This window comes from Polypterus senegalus, chromosome 5 (assembly GCF_016835505.1).
Source record: "Polypterus senegalus isolate Bchr_013 chromosome 5, ASM1683550v1, whole genome shotgun sequence".
Taxonomy (NCBI): Eukaryota; Metazoa; Chordata; class Cladistia; order Polypteriformes; family Polypteridae; genus Polypterus; species Polypterus senegalus.
The window spans coordinates 60,678,845-60,702,758 of record NC_053158.1 but is presented as its reverse complement, the minus strand read 5'-3'; the positions used below and the strand labels follow the sequence as shown (position 1 = coordinate 60,702,758).

Sequence of the window (23,914 nt, the reverse complement as noted above, 5' to 3'; positions counted from 1 at the left end):
TTACAAAGATCATAAATTGCACCGGCTGTTACAGACTGAAATCAAATGTATGTTTTATACTAAAACAGTAAGACTAAGAACAGTTTACTTCTCAAAAGGGAGGGGCGCAGGATCGAACCCGTGACCCCTTGATTCCCAAGCGGGGGCTGTATCTATTGAACCACGGAGTCAGTTATAGTAAACTGGTGTCAATGTCGCATGTTAAGGCGGCTTTTTCTTTCTGCAGTTATATGTTTGAATAAAAGTGCAATTGTGTTATTCTTGTGAAAATGTTTCTTTGCTATTTGGACTTCAGGCTTCATACATTATATAGTTTATGCCTACATTTTGTCATCTACTACTAGAATATAAAAAAGTTTCTGTTTTAACAATGTGTTGACACAGATTACTGTAGAAACGGAACAGACATGAAATGCGTGTGTTCCAAACAACGATCTATTATTTCACTCTAAAACTCCACTTCACTCCCAGATACTCAATCAAGGCATGAGCTGAGAGAAGTTCGTGCACGTTCTAAATTGGTGGGGGGATGGAATAGCCGGCTTCTCTTTATCAGCACATTTAGAAGACAAAGGGCGCTGGCGGAGAGGTGTGAAGGGATTTAAGAAGCAGTTTAAGGTGGGACGGAATTACGAGTTTTTTCGTAGGCTCTGGTAATTCTAGTGTTAAAGGCTTTACCAGTTTATCCTCATAACACAAGTCATTAAATTTAGCTTACTTATTCATTTTGTAATGTTAACACAAAATATAAACTTTTTAGCACTAATGCTTTTATTTTGCATACAAAGCACACCCTTCTGTTCATAACAAATAAGTATTCTGTCTTGCATCTATCTTGAAACTGTCATCTTTATTTATAAACTCTACTTTGATTTTTGTTTTAACATGGCTAGCAAACTAATGTGGCAGCTAAACCGTAATTATACCAAAGGTGCATCATTGTGTTTAGTATATTAACTATTTGGCAGATTAAAGTTATTCAGAGTAGAAGTAGGTGGGAGGTAAGGAAAGTTGGTCAGGTTTTGTTTAACAAAGTTTCTAATTTGGAGGTAGTGAAAGAAAATTGTTGCTGGAAGGTTAAATTTGGAGTGTAATTGTTCATAGGATCTTGAAGAGCGTTGTCTGTGTAGAGATCTCTTAAGTGATTTAATCCCAAATGTTTTCCAGATATTAAAAGCTGTGTACGTTTGAGAGGAAGGAAATAGGTAGTTATAGTGCAGAGGTGTTACAGATAAAAGCTTCTCTATCTTAAAGTACTTCCTGCTTTGGTTCCATATTCTGAACGAATGAAGCACAAATGAGTTATTAGTATATTGGTGATAACTTATATTTAATGGGGTACAAAGCAAGGAATATAAAGAAGTGCCGCAGGATTCTATTTCTTTTGCAGATTAGGCCTATGTATGTTCATCCATTTCTGTCAATGTCCTGGTTTTTATAGCTTATATATTTCCTGCCCAGTAATAAAACTGAAAGTTAGGTAGAGCAATACCACCTGCCTTAGGTCTTTGTAGGGTCACCCTTTGAATGCGTGGATGTTTTGAATTCCAAATTAATGAGGTTATGATTGAATCTAACTGATTAAAAAATTATTTGTTGATGTATATGGGAATGCTTTGAAATAGAAAAGAAGCTTAGGGAGGATATTCATCTTGACAATGTTAATTCTTCCAGCTAATGTGAGGTGAAGGGTGGACCATCTATGCAAGTCTTGCTTAAGTTTTTCCAAGCAGACAGCAAAATTTTGTTGATAAAGAGCTTTATGTTTACTTATAATGTTTACCCTTAGGTATTTAAACTGATCTGTGATGATAAAAGGGAAGGTGTCCAATCTAATATTGTGTGTTAATCCATGCACAAATGTTCGGACCAAACCAAAGTTTTTCCAAGGTGGTTAAATGGTAGTTCTATTCAACCATACCAAATACTTTTTCTGTATCCAACGATCTCATCATCTCCAGGGTGTTAGACTTTGTGGGTTAATATATTACATTAAACAGGCGACGAAGATTGGAAGCTAAGTGTCTGCCTTTTAATAAAACCAGTTTGATCTTGTGTTATTATCCGAGGAAGAACTTTCTCAGTCCTACTGGCAAGGACTTTGGAGAGTATCTTAACATCGTAATTCAGAAGTGAGATTGGTCTGTATGATGTACATTGTAATAACTCCTTATTTTGCTTAGGAAACTCAGTAATTAATGCTTGGTGAAAACTTTGAGGTAGAATTTTATTGTGTCTAGCTTCTGTAAGTGTTGCTAATAAAAGGGGAGCTAAATTAATTGAGAATGTGTTATAAAATTTGGCAGGGTAACCATCAGAGCCTGCTGCTTTACCATAGAACAGTAATAATACAGCACAAACACACCCCCGAAAAGTCTTAGAGGGTGCAGGGCATTTCGACAGCATCTTGGGGCTTTAACACTTAAACTGCTACATACTTGGGGGGTAATGCATTCCTGGATGCCAAATACTTTTTTGCTTTACTTTTTAAGTAAACGTCACTATTCACAAAGAAAAAGTGAAATTTTAATGGAACACATTTTTTTCATGCAAAGAGCATCACAATTACTGCAACACTGATCATTTTACACACTGCCAATGAACTGTAAAAACTTAAAAATAAATAAATAAATAAATAAATAGAGAATGTAATGAAAACAACGATAACACTCCTGTTCCCCTTTACGATTATGCATTAAATACAACAAAACACAAACAAAAAAACACAGTAAAGTCCATAAAAAATGGCAACAGATGAAATGGAATGATGAAAATAGATAGTCCAGAGATCCGCATGTTGAAAAGGGAATGTAAAGATAGTCCTACTGGTAGTTCCTGAAATGGTGAAGACAGGTGGACGGGTTCAGGAGCTCCTTTCTTTGCAGGATGGCAATGAATCCACTTACATTACAGTCCTCATGTACACAGGCCCAACCACGAAACAATCCAGGAGAAAACAAATAATTACAGTTAACCCAACAGAAGGCAGGCAGAGAGACAGGAACTTGAAACACAAATTACAAAAACCTTTTTTTTTTTCTTTTGGTCACCGGCCCCCTTTTTAAAAGCCGCGCTGACATCCTTTGACCCCAACAGCCCCTGCACCCTCAGCAGAAGACCAATCAGAGCCACTGCAGGGACTGCTGGGAGTTGCAGTTTCAAATTCTAGTAGAATACAACACTCTCGGATTGGCTACTTTCACCATCCCAAGCCGAGTTTTCCTCTATGGTTGCTTCCTGTTCTCTCTACAGTGCAGTATTTCCACTAAAAAAGCCATAAAAAATTTCAGAGGATATTTGCGGTTTCTGCTAACAATTATTAGTTAGGTTCTAAGGAAAAATCCGCGAACAACTGAGGCTGCGAACCCTGACCTGCGTCTTCGCGGGGGTTTACTGTAATTCCCCATAGCATAGCATCTAGTAATTCTGAAAGTTCTAGGTTTGTCCAATTCTTCTGCACTGAGAGTATCTAGTTGTGGCATCTGTAATGCATCCAAAAAAGCGTTAGGTTGTGTCTTGTCTTCTTTAATATGGGTAGCATATAAGGCCTTATAGTAGTCTGTAAATGTTTGCATTATACTTTTACGGTCAGTGATTTTGTCTCTGTCAGTGTTGGTAATTGCTGGGATTGATTGCATTGCGAACTTCCTGCTTGTGGATTTGTTGAGCTAAGATCTTGTTAACTTTCTCTCATAGTTCATAGTAATGATGTCGTGATATAAAAATGGGTTGTTCTGTTTCTTTTGTTATCAAGAGGTCGAGTTCTGAATGCAAAGCCTGTTCTTGATCTAGTCTGGTAATTTCACTGATTAGCTCTGATACCTTTTTGGTTTCTAATTTATTTTTGTTGGACAGATATGAAATAATCTGTCCACTTAAGAAAGCCATCAGATTTTCCCAGAGGATTCCTGCAGAGATCATCGAGGATGTATTTGTCTCAAAAAAAAAATCCGTTTGCTTGGATATAAACTCCATACAGTTCTCGTCTGCTAATAGCAGTGTGTTAAATGCCACCTGCGAGATGAATACATGGGGCATAGTGATTTAAGCTACATGATCAAAGGGGTGTTGTCGGAGATAACCATAGCGTTGAGCTTACAAGATTTAATCATTTGCAAGAAATTGTCATCTATGAAAAATAATTTTCTTCAGTAATAGTGATGCACAGGTGAGTAGAAGGAATATGCTGTTGTGTTTGGGTTTAGGAATCTGCAGAGGTCTGATAAGTTATGATCAGTTACAAACTGTGTAATTGTTTTTACAGTGTTAGATGTCATCACCCCAGTGGCAGGAGGCCTATCTAGGTCTGGATTTAAAACACAATTAAAGTCACCACCTATTATACTTTTATGAGTGTTCACATTGGGAATGGATGCAAACACGTTTTGGATGAAGTTCCTATTATCCACATTAGGTGCGTAGATGTTTATCAAAATTTTTTACAGTTAAATAAATTACCTGTGATGATCACATATTGCCCTTCAGGATCAGATACTACATCTGATACTACAAATGAGATTGTTTTATGTGTAAGAATTCACACACCTCTAGTTCTCTTTGTAAAGCTGGAATTGAATATTTGTCCAGTCCAGTTTCTGTGCAGCCAGACCTGCTCCTTGCTTACTAAGTGGGTCTCCTGTAAAAATACTACTTTAGCGTTTAGACCTGTTAGGTGGGAAAATACTTTCTTTATATTTAATTCGTGATTGAGACCTTTAACATTTCAATGCACACAAAGTTAGCTGTTTGGTGATCTTTTGTTGACATTGTGTAATCTTAAAGTTTAAGATTATTACCTAAAACAGCTTTGACCTTAATTTCCAATTTTTCTAGGAGTTATTGCCATGAAGCCTATTGTTACGTTGGCTTTTCAATTATAAGAATTAGAAGGATAGATAAGAAATAGATTGCTCTCTTTCTTTCCCCCTAGTCCCCCCTCCCCATGTTGCCTCCCAAGTGAGGCTAAACCACACTTTGCAAAGTCACAGTCCTCTGATATACCTAGAGACAGAGCACATCCAAAACAAACCAAGTCCCCCAGCAGCGGCGCATGAGGATTAAAATAAAGATATCTATTGCCAGTACAGTCCAATTACTTGAAACATAAAATGTAACCTTAAACAGTTTTGAGAGAGTAACTCAAGGAATGATATTAAACAGTAGATCTGAATGAGCAGATAACATTTAATAGTAAGCCCTAATACAATAAACCAAGGGTATGATGTTAAACAGTCCACTATGAAGAAGGAAAAAAAATCTTCATACATACATAAACTCATATAATTGTAATTAAAATATAAAAATGGCAGATAAGGAAATGGAATGTATAATTATACAGTAGAATGAGTTTCATTGTGATTGGGTCCTACAGCAGGAAAGATCTTCTTTGCCATGCCAGGACACCAGGCAACTCATGATCGTCTTTCAAAAAGTGTTGGGATCAGTTTCCTTAGCTCTTTTTCTGCTTCCTCCATAGAAGTAAAATGTAGAACTTGCCTTGAATGTCCATTTTCAGTTTGGCAGGATACAAGGGGCTGTTTCTGATCTTGGCTTTCCATAAGCGCTGATTAATGCTGTAAAATGCGGCATGTTTAGCAGCTGTTGAGGGTGAGAAATCAAGGAAGATACAAATGTGGTTATTTTCAAATATAATCTCTTATTTCTGTCTGAGAAGTAACATTGTATGTAGTTTAAACTGTAATTTTTCAAAGTGCACGATGAAAGTCCTAAGTTTTGAGGTATTCAATCCATGTATGTAGTAACCTGCTGCTATCTCAGTGTCTGATTTGAAATCCTCTCCAATTATTTTACAGAATAGTTCAGCTACGAATTTCACTGGTTTTGGACTTTCATGCTTTTCAGGGAGACCTTCGATTCTGATATTATTCCTTCTGCATCCATCTTCCAGTGCAGCTAGTCTGTCTCCAAGCGTTTTGCATTCAGAATTTGCAGCCGTTGCTTTTTCATCAGCAATAGACGCCAGTTGTTTCGCTATTTCAATATATGTAGTCGTGAATGTTTGCTTAACTTCTTCAAACTGAGCGCCAAGTGCTAAACACATTTTCCTGTATTTTTTCCTCAATTTTTTCTAGCATACCTTTAAAGGCTTCCTCAAAGTGATTATTTAAATGGGTTTCGTGGTCTTTAATAACCTAAAGAAGCTTCTTGTGTACGTCCTTTATTTCTTTCCTTATATCATTTATATCCTTCTTTATGTCTTGAGTGGTGGCCGTTGCAGCCATTGTGGGGATCATTGCCTTCAGCTCGGACAGATCGTTTGGTCTTCCCCAAACTCTGTGTGTGAAGTAGCAAGCCCAGTTGTAGCGAAGTTATTGGTCCACGGGGTAGGTGACCGCAGAAGTTAAGGCCATTTTCAGTTTCACTGAACCTTCTGGAATCGTGAATAATCCTGGGCGAATCACTTGCACATTCACTCCCACTTTGCTGTTGTCTGGGGATTTATACTTATATATGCTTGTATATTTTGTAATTGAACCCCCAAGGGGTTGAGTAAATACAGGATACCTCGGAATTATTAAAAACAAAAAAAGAAAAAGTAGACGTCCAACTCCCATTGCGGATGAGACCAAATCCAGCATTTGGCTTTCTGATAAGGACTTATGTGCTGCACTTCTTAGTATATTTGGGTGAACCATGAAACATATTTGTACTTTTAATAACACCACATGTTAATAACAACATGTTAAAAATCTAAATTATTTTTAAATGACATGTTTTTCAGGATGATGATCGATATAAACTGCAAAATGAAACTCGATCTCAGTTAAAATTCTTGGAACAGTTGGATCGTTTAGAAAAACAAAGAAAAGATGAGGAGGAGAGAGAGATGCTTTTGCGTGCTGCAAAGGTATGAACCACAACATACTCTTGTTTTTTTCTGACTCTAGGGAAACTTAAACAGGGTAAAAATGGATGTTTTGTAATTTTGCAACTGCTTTAAACATAATAAATTGAACCAAACCATTGTCTGTCTTAAAAGTAAGTGGTAATATCTAACCTGACTCTACAGCTATTACCATTCTGAGAAGAAGTCATGTTTTGGTTTGATTGATTGACAGCTTTAACAATTCATTTTAGTTCCAAATTCCTTGAGGCCTTTTGAAGGCCAGCAAGCTAAGAGCTTGTATGTTACCCATTTCCATGTGTTTCACAAAGCTGTGCTTTAGGCCTATTATGTTTAATAAACATTAGTCTAGTTGTACAATATTTATGTAAGATTTTTAATTGTTTAATTTCATCTCCTTTTGTTTTTGCAAATAGAGCCGCTCCAATAAAGAAGATCCAGAGCAACTGAGATTGAAACAGAAAGCTAAAGAGGTACTGTGTGAATGACACATGAAAAATTTTGCAGCTCTTATCACACCCATTTTATTTGTTTTACTCTAGGAGTTGGGTCCAGTCTTTTGGCAGTTAGGTCATGGTTTACTTTGCTATCACATGCTGCTGAAGGCAGCCTCAGGGAAGGACATGATCAGCTAGAGGGAAGGGTATTCCTCAGCATCAGTGTTTATTTTATCTTTGGCATCAACTTGACAGGAAAAGTTAAAAACTGTGCATACAGGTTTTGCAATGAGAGTAGTAATAATAAGCTTTTTATTAAAATCTTGAGTTATGGTATATGGGGATTCTTCAATAGCCTACAATTTTTCAGGATAATTGTTCATTTTGTAAATCTGATACTGCTTATAATTCTTTGGCTTCAAGGTGGTACTGGGATTTAGTTGTAAATGGAAAATGCCTTTGGCTTTTAATTTTCTAGGCCCAGCAGTTTTCTGTTCTGTGATGGAGCCCTTGTTTTTTACACAGTTCATGTTTAGCTGCAGGGCTTTTTATTTTATAGCTTAGACTAGTTAAGCTTCAACTCCCAGAGGTCTCCACATAGCAACTGTAGAAATCAACAAATAAGTTCATTTACGTTGGCTGGCTCCTCACAGTAGCTGACTTTTACATTTCCCAATATCCATTTCCTGACTTTCTGCGCCCGAGAGAAAAAGCACCACTAATTGGAGCTTATTTTAATTGAGCCTAATATTATAGTTTGCTGGATTTGGGCCCCTTGGCAAATGGGGAATAGAATCAAATGAAAGCACCTAAGGTTGGAGATGTGAATGTGTAAGAGAGAGAGAGAGAGAGAGTGTGTGTGTGTGTGTGTGTGTGCATGGGTGCGTGCGTGCGTATGTGCACACATCAACGGAGATTTATTTGTGACCTACACATCCATTCTTTATACACCCATCTTGTGTTACATTAAAGATCCAAAAATGTTGAATTGAAAGGTAACAGGAATGAAGTATAATTTGATTAACATTTTATTTGATTATCTGTGTGCATGTGCTTTTGTATATCTTGATGAGTTTGTGGTCCAGTATTTCAAAATGCTTTTTTTTCCAAAACTACTGAGCAAAACTACCCTTTAATTTAATTAATAGGCTAGGCTGCATAACTAAAATCCAGTAATTTCTGTAATGAAAATATTAATCCATGTCCAGGTATAGAATTGTCAGAAGATGATTTTTTTTTTTTGTCTTGTATACTTTATTACAGTTTCATTAAACTATGCTGTATTAGCAACAGATATTATTAAAGGTTCCAAGGCTCTGAATGATTGCTAAAAACACACTGAATTTTATCATCAGGGGTTTTTTGTCATTAAATCTACTTAAGTGCTGTAATTAGAAACTTCAATATGAAACATAAATTGCTATGCATTCATCAATTATCATACCTGCTTAGTCCATTTCAGGATCTGGCAAGGCTGAAGTCACTCTGTGAAATAACACATACAAGGCAGAAGCTGGATGACAAATGCTAACTAACTGCTGTGCTGCCATGCCTCCCTATAAATTTTCATGAAGTGCTCAAAATTATATACTGAAGCTGGTTTTCCAGCTTCAGTCCTGTGATATCACAATACTTTCTGCTTTTCAATCAAATCTTTTTTAATTGTGAAACAATTACTGTGTATAAATGGACAGTTCCTGTTTAGGAGATTATGTAATTTTAAAGCTGAAAAGTGATTAAGTTTGCAAAAAGTGAATTCTGAAAATGAACAAGTGAGGAATTTGACAGTCTTGTGTACAAACACTACAGCAACAGTACTTTGATACTTCCATTTTTTATGCCAACTTACCATAATTAGGGCAGCAGGTCAGAAATATTCAGCACTCTAAATTACCTTCAGAAATGAATTATTCTCTGGAGTAAGAGGATAAAAAATACTACTAAGGCTTGATGGAATTAAACTAGGAATTAGTTTCTGATTAAGAGAAAAAGCCAGTTTTTTTATTGTATGACAGATTTTGTGAATCAGTAAGTTAAAGAATAGGAAAATGCTCATAATTGACTGGCCTTCTTTTGATATTGATGCCAAACAGATTTTGTTATTTATCACCATTTTAATAAATAATTATTGCTCCAAAAGCTTAGAGCTTTGACAAGAAAGATGCCTGCTTTTATAGTACAGAGTTCTTTGAATTGTTCACTGTATCATTAAGAATAATTTGAAATGAAACATGCAAACAGCAATGATGGCACTTAGGCTGAAGTGGAACTACAGAAAACCAAAGTTATTCAAAACAATGTTGTTTCAGCAAAAATAGCCAATGGACTATTAACCACAGATGGTAAAATTATAGCTGGATAAAGAGTTTTCATTAAGTTTGTTAAGAGCCTGGAAAATGTAATAAATCAGGTAAAAGATACAGCACTATGCTTTCAAAGCACACAAGCAAACCGGTGTTGCACTACATCTTCAGTTTACCAGCAAAAAATTACACACATTGGAGCCAACAACATTAAGGAAAAATGCATCATATTTTACAATTGTAATGTATGTTTTGAGTAAATTCTAAAAAAATCCTTACACATCTTGTTAAAATCTTTGGAAATAACATACCTGTTTGGGCGAAATGGCCAGTAGAATATAATTGTTATTCATTTAAGTAACTTAGTTAATAGTGCAGCAATTTAGTGGAGGAAACTGAGGTGTTCAAATTGGTATCATTATTCACTAGGCCACCAATTTTGGTTCTAAGTAGAACTTACTTATTTAATTCTCTTTACTTTGTACAAATCCTTTTAATAATTGTAATAATTATTAATTTATTTACCACAAAATTGTAACCCAGTTATATATAATTAAAAATTATATACTAGTATAGTAAGATTGTGCTTAAAAATAAAAACAAAGTAAGTATTATATTCATCCTACAAATGATGTTTTAATGCTGTGGTTTTACAGAATATAATGGAGTGTTCAATATACTGCAGTTATGACTATCTAACCTACACCAATATTTGCGCCACATATTAAACTTTCTGGTTTTGACAATTTTAACCTAGACTGGTGCATTGCACAGGCAGAGAACTTCAGAGAAGACCATTATATCAGTTCTGCTTTGTTACTAAGTACTTAACTGATTAAATTTGGATTATACAACTGACAATCTGCTGTGAGAAGAAGAGACAAGAGACATGGCAAGGGTTGGGGCAGCCAGCCGTTTAATTGATATCCTGGCTGCAAAAGCAAGCGATTCATGATTAAGTCAAGTTTACGACAGAGTCCAAAACAGAACTGCCTTCCAGGGAAGGTGTGAGGCTTTATAGGATGTTGGGGAAGTGAGGTGTCCCGAGTCAAGGTGGTGGCTCCTGGTGGGATTTCCCGGGAAAGGCCTGCAGGGAACTTAGAGCATCAGTGTACCCCGAACCCCCAGGCAGATGTATTTTCATTCATCTCTAAGCCCTTCAGCTACCGCCAATGCACCGTGTGTGACAAGACTACCCCCTCAGCCCAGACCCGTCGGGTCGGAAGTCCTGCACCAAGAGGTTGTGAGCCCGGGAGAGGGCATCAGCGTTGGCATGAAGAGAATCCTGTCAATGAACGAGCGAAAACTTGTACTGCTTCAGGTCAAGAAACAACCTCGTGACTCGTGATTCAACTCCTGTGAAGGGCCATCCACTTTAGAGGTGCATGATTCGTCACGAGTGAACACCCGACCCAAAAGGTAGTACCGCAGCTGCGTGATCACCTATTTAATGCAGAGCTTCCTTCACCACCGCTGCATACCTTGTCTCCCGGTTCAACAGTTTCCAGCTCAGGTCAGAGCCCTTTTCAAGTCACTGAAATGCAGCCCCCGCTTTGTTAGACCATACCACTAGGTTGGGAGCTCTTTCTTCGTCAAGTCGGTCAAGGCGCGCTCTCGGAGAAGCGAGGCACAAACCGGCGGTAGTACCAACCAAACCGAGAAAGGATCGGACTTGCTGCTTGGTCTGCGGACGGGGCCATATCAGTTTGGCATTTAACTTGGAACACTGTGGCCTCACAGTACCCCGGCCCACCAGGTAGCCCAAATACTTGGCTTCTCTCAACCCGAAGAAACATTTCTTGGGATTGATTTGAAGCCCGGCCTCTCCTAATGCCCGCAATACCGCTGTGACCTGCTGTATGTGTGCCTTCCATGTGCTGGAATAGATGACGACGTCGTCCAGGTAGGCAGCACAAAACAAGTTATGGGGTTGGAGCATTTTGTCCACCAGACGCTGGAAAGTTGGCAGGCGCCCGCAACGAATGGAAGGACACGATACTGCCAGTGCCGCTAGGAGTGCTAAACACATTTTTTCTTAGCGGACTCCGTTAAAGGAACTTGCCAGTACCCTTTTGTCATGTCAAGTGTGGTCAGGAATTTGGCTGGTCCCAGCCTCTCGAGGAGGTCGTACACGCGTGGCATGGAATAAGCATCAAACCAGGAAACCTGATTAAGTCGCAGGAAGTCATTGCAAAACCTCAACTGCAGTCAGGCTTAGCAATCAAGGCGGCGGGACTGGACCAGGGACTAAAACTCTCCTCGATCACTCCTAGTTCCAGCATTAAGCGATTTCCAGTTCCACCTCAGCCTTCTTTGCCTCTGGGAGTCTATGGGGCCGCTCTCAGGCGATCACCCCGGGTCAGTCAATATGTCATGCGCAACCAGAGAGGTCCGGCGGGTTGTTCACTCACCACCTCTGGGACAAAGCGGATAGCTTCTTCCAGCTGCTGCCTCTGTCTGGGAAATAACTGCTCGCCGAAATTAAGGGAACTTATTTGAGTGAAGAGTGAACGGGGCTGACCGGAGGGGGATCGGGGTCCCTCTCCATCCACGGTTTTAGCAGGTTCACATGATATACCCACTCGCTTGGTCGACAATTGAGTTGTTTCACCAAATAGTCGACCAAACCCCTCCTTAATTTCATAAGGGCCCAGGCAATGGCGAGCAATTTGGGCGAGAGTGGGCACCAACACCATGGCGATCCCTGGCGGAACTCCTGGAGAGTCGTGCCACGGCCATAAAGGAGGGCCTGTGCTGCTTGCGCCTCCTCCATATGACTCTTTAGAATGGGTCTAATTGTATCAAATCTATCGCGCAACAGGGCGATATATTCCAGAATATTTGTTGAGGAAATGCCTCTCCTTCCCAGTCCTCTTTTAAAATATCTAATATACCCGGGGCTGTCGTCCATTATAACAACTCAAACTGTGAGAAGCCCGTAGAGGCTTGGGAACTTCGGTAGGCAAAGAGGGCGAGGGAAGGAGTTGATCGCAATTCCTCCCATCCTCGCTGACCACCTTACGAAGCATCTGCTTGAGAGTTTGATTGAATCTCTCTACTAACCCATCGGTTTGAGGATGATACACTGCGGTTTTTAAATGCTTTATCTTTAGTAACTTGGCAGTCTCCTTGAACGTTTCTGAGGTAAAAGGCGTCCCTTGGTCCGTTAGGACTTCTCAAGGGATGCCCACTCGCACAAAGACTCCTACTAGTTCTTGCGCGATTGTTTTGGAAGTAGCCAAAGCGCAGCGGAACTGACCTCAGGGTATCGGGTCGCATAATCCACAAGGACGAGTATATATTTATGTCCTCGGGCTGAGGGTTCTAAGGGTCCTACTATGTCGACCCCAATCTGGTCAAAAGGGACGTCAATCAGGGGGAGGGGGTCAAGAGGAGCGAGGTCCCTCCTGGGAATTTGCCACAGTTGACACTGCAATGCAGAAATGCAAAAACGGCGAACCTCCTCATTAATCCCCGGCCAAAAAAAACAGAGCTTGATTAGCTCTAGTGTTTTGCCGAGCCAAGATGGCCCCCAAGAAGGTGGGAGTGTGCTAACTCACAGACCTGCCGTCGGCAGGTTTGCGGGACTAGCAGCAACTTCTGCCCTTTCCCCTCATGCTTTCGGTGACCCGATCTAACAAGTCATTTTCAATGACAAAGCGAGGTCCCTGTGGCATGGGCTGATGCGTCGTTGGCGTTGGCGAGGACTACTGCATTCTTTGCGTGTTTCAGAGAGTCGTCATTCCACTGTTCTCTCTTGAAAGAAGCCGGCGTCGCTCTAAACTGAAAGTGCATCTCAGAGGCGGGTCCGGTCTGACCTCAAGGGGCGGAGATTCCTCCTGCGCTGCCGGGGTGCTGGTAGATGACGTAGCAGCCCTCGACGGTCCGGGAGTGTCTGCGTCACTCTCTTGGCCCTTCCCCCCACTCCCTGTTGGCTGATTACACAGCGTGGAGCACGCTTGAAATGAGTCTTTCTCACCTATAACTAGGCCCAAAGCTTTTCCGGGAATGCTCACTAGTCTACCGCTGTTACTTTCAGATCAGTCCCGCCCTAGGATTACTGGAAGCGGAGGATCGGAATAACCACCACGGTGAGTCTTTTAAGGGTTCCTTCGAGACCGGCCGGCTGGGCAAAGTCCTGGGTTAGGTGCTGCAACAGCAAAAAGCAGGCAACCTGCTGCACAATTTGTAGTGGGGTCGATTCAAATGGCCGTAGCCACAGACCCACCTGCTGCCAGAGAGCCATAGCTTGTTCTGGGAGTGCTCTGTTTGGGTTAAACTCCCAGGATTACAATTCCTTTACCTGCTGGCCTGGGGAAAGCCCATCGTTATCTGGGACCTTGGTCCCGATGGGCGGCTCGGCTCTCCTGCCCTGCAGAGCATAATTAGCCCCTTTTGTGTCCTCCCCAGAAACCAGCCCACGCCTGTGGGTCCCTTCCACCCTCTCCACCATATACCAGCCCAGGGTTGCCCTTGTGGGCGGGCCTGCACGGGTCCTTCCTGACCCCCCCGATGCACTCCCCACCCAGAAACTCGGCCCCTGTACTTTCCTACCTGGTTTATTTAAAACTAGAATTACCAGAGCCTACGAAAAAACTCGTAATTCCGTCCCACCTTAAACTGCTTCTTAAATCCCTTCACACCTCTCCATGGCGCCCTTTGTCTTCTAAATGTGCTGATAAGAGCAGCCCGGCTATTCCATCCCCCACCAATTTAGAGCGTGCACGAACTTCTCTCAGCTCATGCCTTGATTGAGTATCTGGGAGTGAAGTGGAGTTTTAGAGTGAAATAATAGATCGTTGTTTGGAACACACGCATTTCATGTCTGTTCTGTTTCTACAGTAATCTGTGTCAACACATTGTTAAAACAGAAACTTTTTTTATATTCTAGTAGTAGATGACAAAATGTAGGCATAAACTATATAATGTATGAAGCCTGAAGTCCAAATAGCAAAGAAACATTTTCACAAGAATAACACAATTGCACTTTTATTCAAACATATAACTGCAGAAACAAAAGCCGCCTTAACATGCGACATTGACACCAGTTTACTGTAACTGACTCCGTGGTTCGATAGATTCAGCCCCCGCTTGCGAATCAAGGGGTAACGGGTTCGATCCTGCGCCCCTCCATTTTGAGAAGTAAACTGCTCTTGGTCTTACTGTTTTAGAATAAAAGCATACATTTGATTTCAGTCTGTAACAGCCGGTGCAATTTATGATCTTTGTAAAGGTTAGCTTTTTTTTTTTTTTAATTCACTTTTCACTCTCTCAGTCGCGTTCAGAATCAATCCATACAACCCCATCTGACATGGCTGTTTTCACTAAAGCTACCCATGGTTCTGACACACAAACGCTGGCGAAGCTGCCTTCTTCGTGTCTCACCGTCACTTGCTTTTCTTTTTATTCAGTTTTATTGAGTGTTCCTGACAGTCCCCGCATGTTGCTGTATGCTTTTCTTTTGTACTCCAGGACAGGCAGAGGAAAGAATGGTAAAGACCAGTAACCGGCGCTATATGCAATCATCAGACACTCCCCATCTGCCCGTGTCGTTCAAACACAGGAACATATGTTGGTGTAAAAGTATAACAAAAGTGCACTTTTATTCAAGTGCACTTTTTCCATCGCCTTTTCCTGTAAGAAGCAGTGTACACACTTCCCTCTATGCTGTGGTTTCTATTACACACCTGAAAGAAAGAGACAATACATGTGAAAATATCCAGCATACAGCAACATGCGGGGACTGGCAGGAACACTCAATAAAACTGAATAAAAAGAAAATCAAGTGGCGGTGAGACCACGAAGAAGGCAGCTTAGCCAGCGTCTGTGTCAGAACCGGGTGGGGCGTTAGTATGCATCGTGGTACAGCAGAGCTATAGCGCGTCTGTATTCTGTTTCTTTTGTACTCCAGGGCACGCAGAGGAGAGAATAGTAAAGAGCTGTAAATTCGCGCTATATGCAATCATCAGACACTCCCCATCTGCCCGTTGTTTTGTTATACTTTTCAATACTTTTTATACTGCTCAAACGGGCATGCTCAAAAAATACACGTGTAATGCCACGAAAAGTGCGCAGACACTTCATTTAGCAAACAAAACAAGTGCACTTTTATTCAAAACTACCTGTATAACGAAGAAAAAGAAAGCAAGTTACAGTAGGCGATTGATCGACATCTTGCATGGTGCAATGCTAAGAAGTGAAGATTTTCATTCCGTGCTATATAAAATCATCACATTCAAATATTAACAGTTCCCACACACCCAAGGACCGTCCTTCCTACATTTACGACCGTGTACTTGTTGCCGTGTACACACCTCTCTGTGCTATGGTTTCTATTACACTGAATGAGCACCTGACACTGTACTTTCTTCCCTGGTGGAAGGTCCGCATCAGAGAATTTCCAGTTCCTGCATAAATTCACACCGATCTGGCGCTGTTAGTTTTCAAATAATATTGCATTAGTGCGATTATATTTTCACATATATTGTCTCTTTCTTTCAGGTGTGTAATAGAAACCACAGCATAGAGAGAAGTGTGTACATTGCTTCTTACAGGAAAAGGCGATGGAAAAAGTGCACTTGAATAAAAGTGCACTTTTGTTATACTTTTACACCAATATATGTTCCTGTGTTTGAGTGACACGGGCAGATGGGGAGTGTCTGATGATTGCATATAGCGCGAAGTTACTGGTCTTTACCATTCTTTCTTCTGCATGTCCTGGGGTACAAAGAAAAAGCATACAGCAACATCGCGGGACTGGCAGGAACACTCAATAAAACTGAATAAAAGAAAAGCAAGTAGCGGTGAGAACCGAAGAAGGCAGCTTAGCCAGCGTTTGTGTGTCAGAACCATGGGTAGCGTTAGTATGCATCGTGGTACACTGCAGAGCTATAGCGCGTCTTTAGTGAAAACAGCCGTGTCAGATGGGGTTGTATGGATTGATTCTGAGCAGCGACTGAGAGAGTGAAAAGTGAATAAAAAAAGCTAACCTTTACAAAGATCATAAATTGCACGGCTGTTACAGACTGAAATCAAATGTATGCTTTTATTCTAAAACAGTAAGACTAAGAGCAGTTTACTTCTCAAAATGGAGGGGCGCAGGATCGAACCCGTCACCCCTTGATTCGCAACCGGGGGCTGAATCTATCGAACCACGGAGGCACTTACAGTAAACTGGTGTCAATGTCGCATGTTAAGGCGCTTTTGTTTCTGCAGTTATATGTTTGAATAAAAGTGCAATTGTGTTATTCTTGTGAAAATGTTTCTTTGCTATTTGGACTTCAGGCTTCATACATTATATAGTTTATGCCTACATTTTGTCATCTACTACTAGAATATAAAAAACGTTTCTGTTTTAACAATGTGTTGACACAGATTACTGTAGAAACGGAACAGACATGAAATGCGTGTGTTCCAAACAACGATCTATTATTTCCACTCTAAAACTCCACTTCACTCCCAGATACTCAATCAAGGCATGAGCTGAGAAAAGTTCGTTCACATTCTAAATTATTGGGGGATGGAATAGCCGGCTGCTCCTAGCTTCTCTTTATCAGCACATTTAGAGAACAAAGGACGCTGGCGGTGAGGTGTGAAGGGATTTAAGAAGCAGTTTAAGGTGGGACGGAATTACGAGTTTTTTCGTAGGCTCTGGTAATTCTAGTGTTAAGGGTCCTGTCCCGGGTTCTTCAGGAACATCATCCTGCCGGCTATGCCACTGTGAGAAGAAGAGACAAGAGACATGGCAAGGGTTGGGGCAGCCACCCGTTTAATTTGGTATCCTGGCTGCAAAAGCAAACGATTCATGATTAAGTCAAGTTTACACGACAGAGTCCAAAACAGAACTGCTTTGCAGAGAAATGGTGTGAGGCTTTATAGGACGTTGGGGGGAAGTGATGTCGTCCTCAGGACCGGAAGTGATATCATCCTCGGGGTCGGAAGTGAGGTGTCCCGAGTCAAGGTGGTGGCTCCTGGGATTTCCCGGGAAAGGCCTGCAGGGAACTTAGAAAGAGCGTCAGTGTACCGGGCAGATGTACTATCATTCCTCTCTAAGCCCTTCACCTGCCTCCTATGCACACGTGTGTGACACTGCCCTTTACCTGTGAGATTCTGTCCAATGTGGACAATGAAAATTGGATTCACCCCCTCTCTGGCCATGATCCTAACCACCCAACCAATGAGATCTTCCACTTGTGTGCCAGGAATACAACATACATACCACTTGAGATGCTATCCCAAGGATTAAATCTGAGTTTCACCCTTACTGTAATAATAAAGAACTCATCACTATCTCCCTCCTTCTGGGAGCTGTTTTTGTGATGATTGCTTGGTGCTGTCCATTCCTGCCTATGACACCAGAATTGTCAGAATAACCTTCTAGCTCCACAAGATCCAAACAGACATTCCCAGCTCTGGGGCTTCTGAGCAGTGTAAATTTATTTCCTTTTGCATAAGTCTGATGGGCTTGTCTCAGCCTCTTCTTTCTGGCGTCTCCTCTCATGTCACTTTGAGACTGCACACTATCTCCTTAAAGGATACTTGAGCAAAATACATAAATTCTATACTATAGGTTTGCTACTTCCTCTTCTGTTTCACTGACTATAAGATCAAGGTGTTTAATTCTGGTGTACTTAGTTCTCCAGTTTTTTAAATAACACCTTAATTGCCTTTGTTGATTGTCCATTTGGTCTTCTTAAAATGTACAATATTCACGCTATGTGAAAAGCAAAATTAGTGACCTTATTCAATGCAAAAGTAGAATGTACTTACTATTTTGTGTTCAGTGTAATTCATCCGTTATTCCAAATTTAAATTTGATGTCTTTACTCATCTCATCTTTTTACTATAGATAATTAAAGCTGATAATCAAGTCTTTGCCACCCTGCATTCTACATATTCTACATTAGCGTTACAAATTGAAAAGTTGCACATGTAAAATAAGGAATATTAGTTAACCCTATAATAATACTTTAATTGTTTTTTGGTTCGTTTGGCTCATGGAAGTGACATTTTCATATGTCTGTTTTACAAAAATGACAGAATCCACAATTTGCTCAATCTGTTTTTTGTCAAATCTTCGTGACAATAGTTCTACTCTGTGGTTTTCACATTTAGATATTTCTTGAGAATTAACATTAAATATTTTCATGCACTATAACAAAGCTATAAGCATATGTCAGAATTTTACATTAGTACACTTTAGAGATTAATAAACATAAAGCTAGGAATTTCCATTCTGTGTGTAGGCATTATGAACAAATAATGTGGTATTCTACAGTTCTTTGGTATTAATGGCACATTCATAGTAATCTACTGTAAATATTCAGGAAGTGGAATTTGAAGATGAATTCCAAATTCCATCACTGCACTTAACTTAGCTTTTCAATTTTAAGTGTCATTGTGCAATATGTATTCTACTGATCAGGGGACATCAGTCATTAGATTGCATTGCCTCTCTAAATTGCAGTTAAGAAATGCTATATACAGTGGTGTGAAAAACTATTTGCCCCCTTCCTGATTTCTTATTTTTTGCATGTTTGTCACACAAAATGTTTCTGATCATCAAACACATTTAACCATTAATCAAATATAACACAAGTAAACACAAAATGCAGTTTTTAAATGATGGTTTTTATTATTTAGGGAGAAAAAAAAATCCAAACCTACATGGCCCTGTGTGAAAAAGTAATAACTGGTTTGGGCCACCCTTAGCAGCAATAACTGCAATCAAGCGTTTCGCGATAACTTGCAATGAGTCTTTACAGCTCTGGAGAAATTTTGGCCCACTCATCTTTGCAGAATTGTTGTAATTCAGCTTTATTTGAGGGTTTTCTAGCATGAACCGCCTTTTTAAGGTCATGCCATAGCATCTCAATTGGATTCAGGTCAGGACTTTGACTAGGCCACTCCAAAGTCTTCATTTTGTTTTTCTTCAGCCATTCAGAGGTGGATTTGCTGGTGTGTTTTGGGTCATTGTCCTGTTGCAGCACCCAAGATCGCTTCAGCTTGAGTTGACAAACAGATGGCGGACATTCTCCTTCAGGATTTTTGGTAGACAGTAGAATTCATGGTTCCATCTATCACAGCAAGCCTTCCAGGTCCTGAAGCAGCAAAACAACCCCAGACCATCACACTACCACCACCATATTTTACTGTTGGTATGATGTTCTTTTCTGAAATGCTGTGTTCCTTTTACGCCAGATGTAGCGGGACATTTACCTTCCAAAAGTTCAACTTTTGTCTCATCAGTCCACAAGGTATTTTCCCAAAAGTCTTGGCAATCATTGAGATGTTTCTTAGCAAAATTGAGGCGAGCCCTAATGTTCTTTTGCTTAACAGTGGTTTGCGTCTTGGAAATCTGCCATGCAGGCCGTTTTTGCCAGTCTCTTTCTTATGGTGGAGTCGTGAACACTGACCTTAATTGAGGCAAGTGAGGCCTGCAGTTCTTTAGAGCGTTGTCCTGGGGTCTTTGTGACTTCTCGGATGAGTTGTCTCTGCTCTTGGGGTAATTTTGGTCGGCCAGCCACTCCTGGGAAGGATCACCACTGTTCCATGTTTTGCCATTTGTGGATAATGGCTCTCACTGTGGTTAGCTGGAGTCCCAAAGCTTTAGAAATGGCTTTATAACCTTTACCAGACTGATAGATCTCAATCACTTCTGTTCTCATTTGTTCCTGAATTTCTTTGGATCTTGGCATGATGTCTAGCTTTTGAGATGCTTTTGGTCTACTTCTCTGTGTCAGGCAGCTCCTATTTAAGTGATTTCTTGATTGAAACAGGTGTGGCAGTAATCAGGCCTGGGGGTGGCTACGGAAATTGAACTCAGGTGTGATACACCACAGTTAGGTTATTTTTTAACAAGGGGGCAATTACTTTTTCACACATGGCCATGTAGGTTTGGAGTTTTTCTCCCTAAATAATAAAAACCATCATTTAAAAACTGCATTTTGTGTTTACTTGTGTTATATTTGACTAATGGTTAAATGTGTTTGATGATCAGAAACATTTTGTGTGACAAACATGCAAAAGAATAAGAAATCAGGAAGGGGGCAAATAGTTTTTCACACCACTGTATATCTTTGCATAAGTAATTTGGAGTTGAGGGTCTTAAAGTGCTCTCCTGAATTATTTTTAAACCACCCCCTTTACAGTACCTTTTGGAAGAATAACATAATTTCTTTACTGTGGCACAGCCAGATCTACTGAAGAGCTTTTTTAGCTTATTCTAATTATCTCACTATTGTTTGCAAATTGTTTGTTTCTCTTTTTTTTGGTTAATGCATATTTTTTGTCTGCAACATAGTTCATTAAAATTTACTAAGGCAAATGGGTTGTGTAGTTAGCCTCCAGAGAAGCACAATCAAGGGCATTCACAACAAAATGTTATCTTTCTCTTCTGCTATAGTATGCCTGGAGGGAAGGTGACCAGTGTAACTTGTATGAACCCTCTGAGAGTTTTTCATCTACCTGATATACTGACATTTTTTCTCTTTTTTTTGAATTGTTTCCTGTGTTGTAATTTGATTTTAATTTCTGAGGCAAAAATCAGTTTTTGAAATTTATAATCATCTTGTATAAATATTTTAATTAGCTATGTAAAAACTAAAAGTGCATTGAATTAATGCTGAATTTCTGGTTTAGGTGCCGAAAGGCATACTGAAAGTAAATATTTTTAAGAGAATGTTGGCAATTGTCTTTTTCCTACTAGTAAATCTTTGGTGAGCATTTTCATGAGAATTTTCTTTCTTCCTTCTGAAAACAAAACACATACATACTCTGTAAATTTGATTCAAGAGTAGTGTGAAAGTTTTTCAAAAAGTTATTTTCTCTTGTGGTGAAAATTCATCTTGTAAATTGTTAAAAATATTGTATTATCATTTTCATATCCCTTTTATGTGTATGTAGATGCAGCAGCTGGAATTGGCACAGATACAGCAGAGAGATGCAAATATAACGGCACTTGCAGCTATTGGACCTAGAAAGAGCGACCATTTGAGTCTTTATCCTATGGTTGTACTACAGAGGTAAACAAAAAAAATGTTAACATCATATATTGTTTGTTTTGTTTTGTGGTAGCGAAAGAGATCTATATAGTTCTTAATGGCATGGAGCCTTTAACATACCATACTACTTTAAAGTATGGCAGCTCTTCTTATTCATCTATAAAAAGAATATTCTAAAAGTGTGCTACTCAAACTTAGTTTTGGCGATCACCGTGGCTACATTTTTTGTTTCAACCAATTTCAAAATCAGTCAGTCATTTTTCTTACGATTTGATCTCAGTTGTTTAATTAGCTGGTCTTTCATGTTTCTTGTTTTATTCTGTACTCTGAAAAACACAGTAGTGTGAGTTTTGCATTTATATATAATAAAGTTAGATATACTTGTAGTTTTGCTGTAGTGTTTAACTTTCTTTTTTATTTTCCTTTTAATTTCCCTTTTCTGTTCTTTTAATTGTATCTTAATAATTATAATTAAAACAAGCAGAGCAGACATGGGCAACCAAAAATAAATGCTGAAGAGCGCAGCAGGCCTTAAATAAACAGAACACTTGGAAAAGTGGAATGAAAATGATGATGATGAAAAACTTAAAAATTAAGATAAATAGCATTAATTTATCTCCACGTAGCATACAGAAATGCTTACTAAACTTGGAAAACATTTTTCTAAAACCACAGACCACAAAATTGAATAAAGATGTGTTTGTGCCTGTCTTTTGTGTCACACTTTGTGTATATATTGTGGAAATAAATAACAGGATAGATCATAAAGAAGCACTACAGGTGAGTCTGTGTAATTGATGAAGAAAAAAGCAATAAAGTTGCACAATTTGTACACATTTCTTTGGAGCATCTGCTCAGATAAGAGAATTCTATCAACTTTCCAGATGGCAGTGGAGCTCGTTGTGAGGCTGAGCAAGCAGAACACGCGGATCCAGAAGGTCAGAAACTGGAAGTGACATTAACAACAATTAATCATACTGATATGGACTGGGTAATGTGTTAGAATTGAAAGGATGCCACATCGTTTCATGGAAATGAAAATTATTAACCTACAGAGGGCTGAATTCAAAGACACCCCAAAAACCAAAGTGAAAAAATGATCGGCAGGCTAGTCCATTTTGCGAATTTTCATTGTAGCAACTCAAAATCGTACTCAGTAGTTTGTATGTCCCCACGTGCTTGTATGTATGCCTGAGAACATCGGGGCATGCTCTAATGAGATGACGGGTGTTGTCCTGGGGGATCTCCTCTCAGATCTGGACCAGGGCATCACTGAGCTCCTGGACAGTCTGAGGAGCAACCTGGCAGCGATTGATGGACATCAACATAATGTCCCAGGGGTGTTCTTTTGGATTTAGGTCAGGCGAGTGTGGGGGCCAGTCAATGGTATTAATTCCTTCATCCTCCAGGAAATGCCTACATACTCTCGCCACATGAGGCTGGGCATTGTCGTGCACCAGGACGAACCTAGGATCCACTGCACCAGCATAGGGTCTGACAATGGGACCAAGGATTTCAGGATAATGGCAGTCAAGGTTACGTTGTCTAGCCTGTAGAGGTCTGTGCGTCCTTCCATGGATATGCCTCCCCCGCGCACCTGTCTGACAAAGACAGCCAGGCAGCCAGCTAGCCCACCGTGCATTCCTGTTAGCCGTCGAGCTGCCCACCACTCAGCTGCTGCTGTTGCAAACTGCAGACAGGTGCCGACAGCAGGCACAACAGGCAGTAACAGATGTTTTATGTTGATTTATGTGTGGAGCCATTGCTTTGCGTGCTTTTCAGAAAGCTGAGTTTTTTGGAAAAAATATTTGCCTTCAAAGAGTTGCTACTGAACATAGACTGTTTATGCTGCTCCCTGATAAAAGAAAATGTTTCTGCTGGTATCCGTTCAGATATAAAAGAGAACTGATTTAAAAATGTTAACTTGCTGTTGCTTGGAAGGTGCCTTTTAGAATGTCGTGCTCCTGGCTGTGGACTCTTATGGTAACTTGTTTTTCTGTAACAAACTAGATAAAATGTTAATGCCCTGGCAGTGGCAAATAGGTTTGGTTTTATATTTGATTTGATTACATTAATGTTTAAGTTGAGATTTAAAAGAAATATTTTAACTGCTATTATGTAAAGGGAATACTGCTGTTGAAAAGCATCTTGTTTAAAGTGTTTGCAAACTAAATACCAACACACTACTTTTGAGTTCATTTGTGAATTTTGCACCAAACAATGTGATTGTTGTGATTGTCTGCAATCAAGCTACAGGGCTGGGCTTCCAAGCCCTATACCTGAGGCCCTCAACATAACCAGGACGGG

General features: G+C 39.9%; 1 protein-coding gene across 2 annotated transcripts in view; it reads left to right on the top strand.

The window, feature by feature from the left end:
* Window positions 1–23,914, top strand: part of taf4b (TAF4B RNA polymerase II, TATA box binding protein (TBP)-associated factor) — a 344,452-nt gene that overhangs the window by 223,544 nt on the left and 96,994 nt on the right. For both annotated transcript variants that reach the window (XM_039754687.1, XM_039754686.1), the window contains exons 13-15: window positions 6,743–6,868; window positions 7,282–7,338; window positions 21,510–21,628. In XM_039754687.1, coding sequence (XP_039610621.1) covers window positions 6,743–6,868; window positions 7,282–7,338; window positions 21,510–21,628 — 302 coding nt within the window. The remainder of the gene's footprint in view (window positions 1–6,742; window positions 6,869–7,281; window positions 7,339–21,509; window positions 21,629–23,914) is intronic.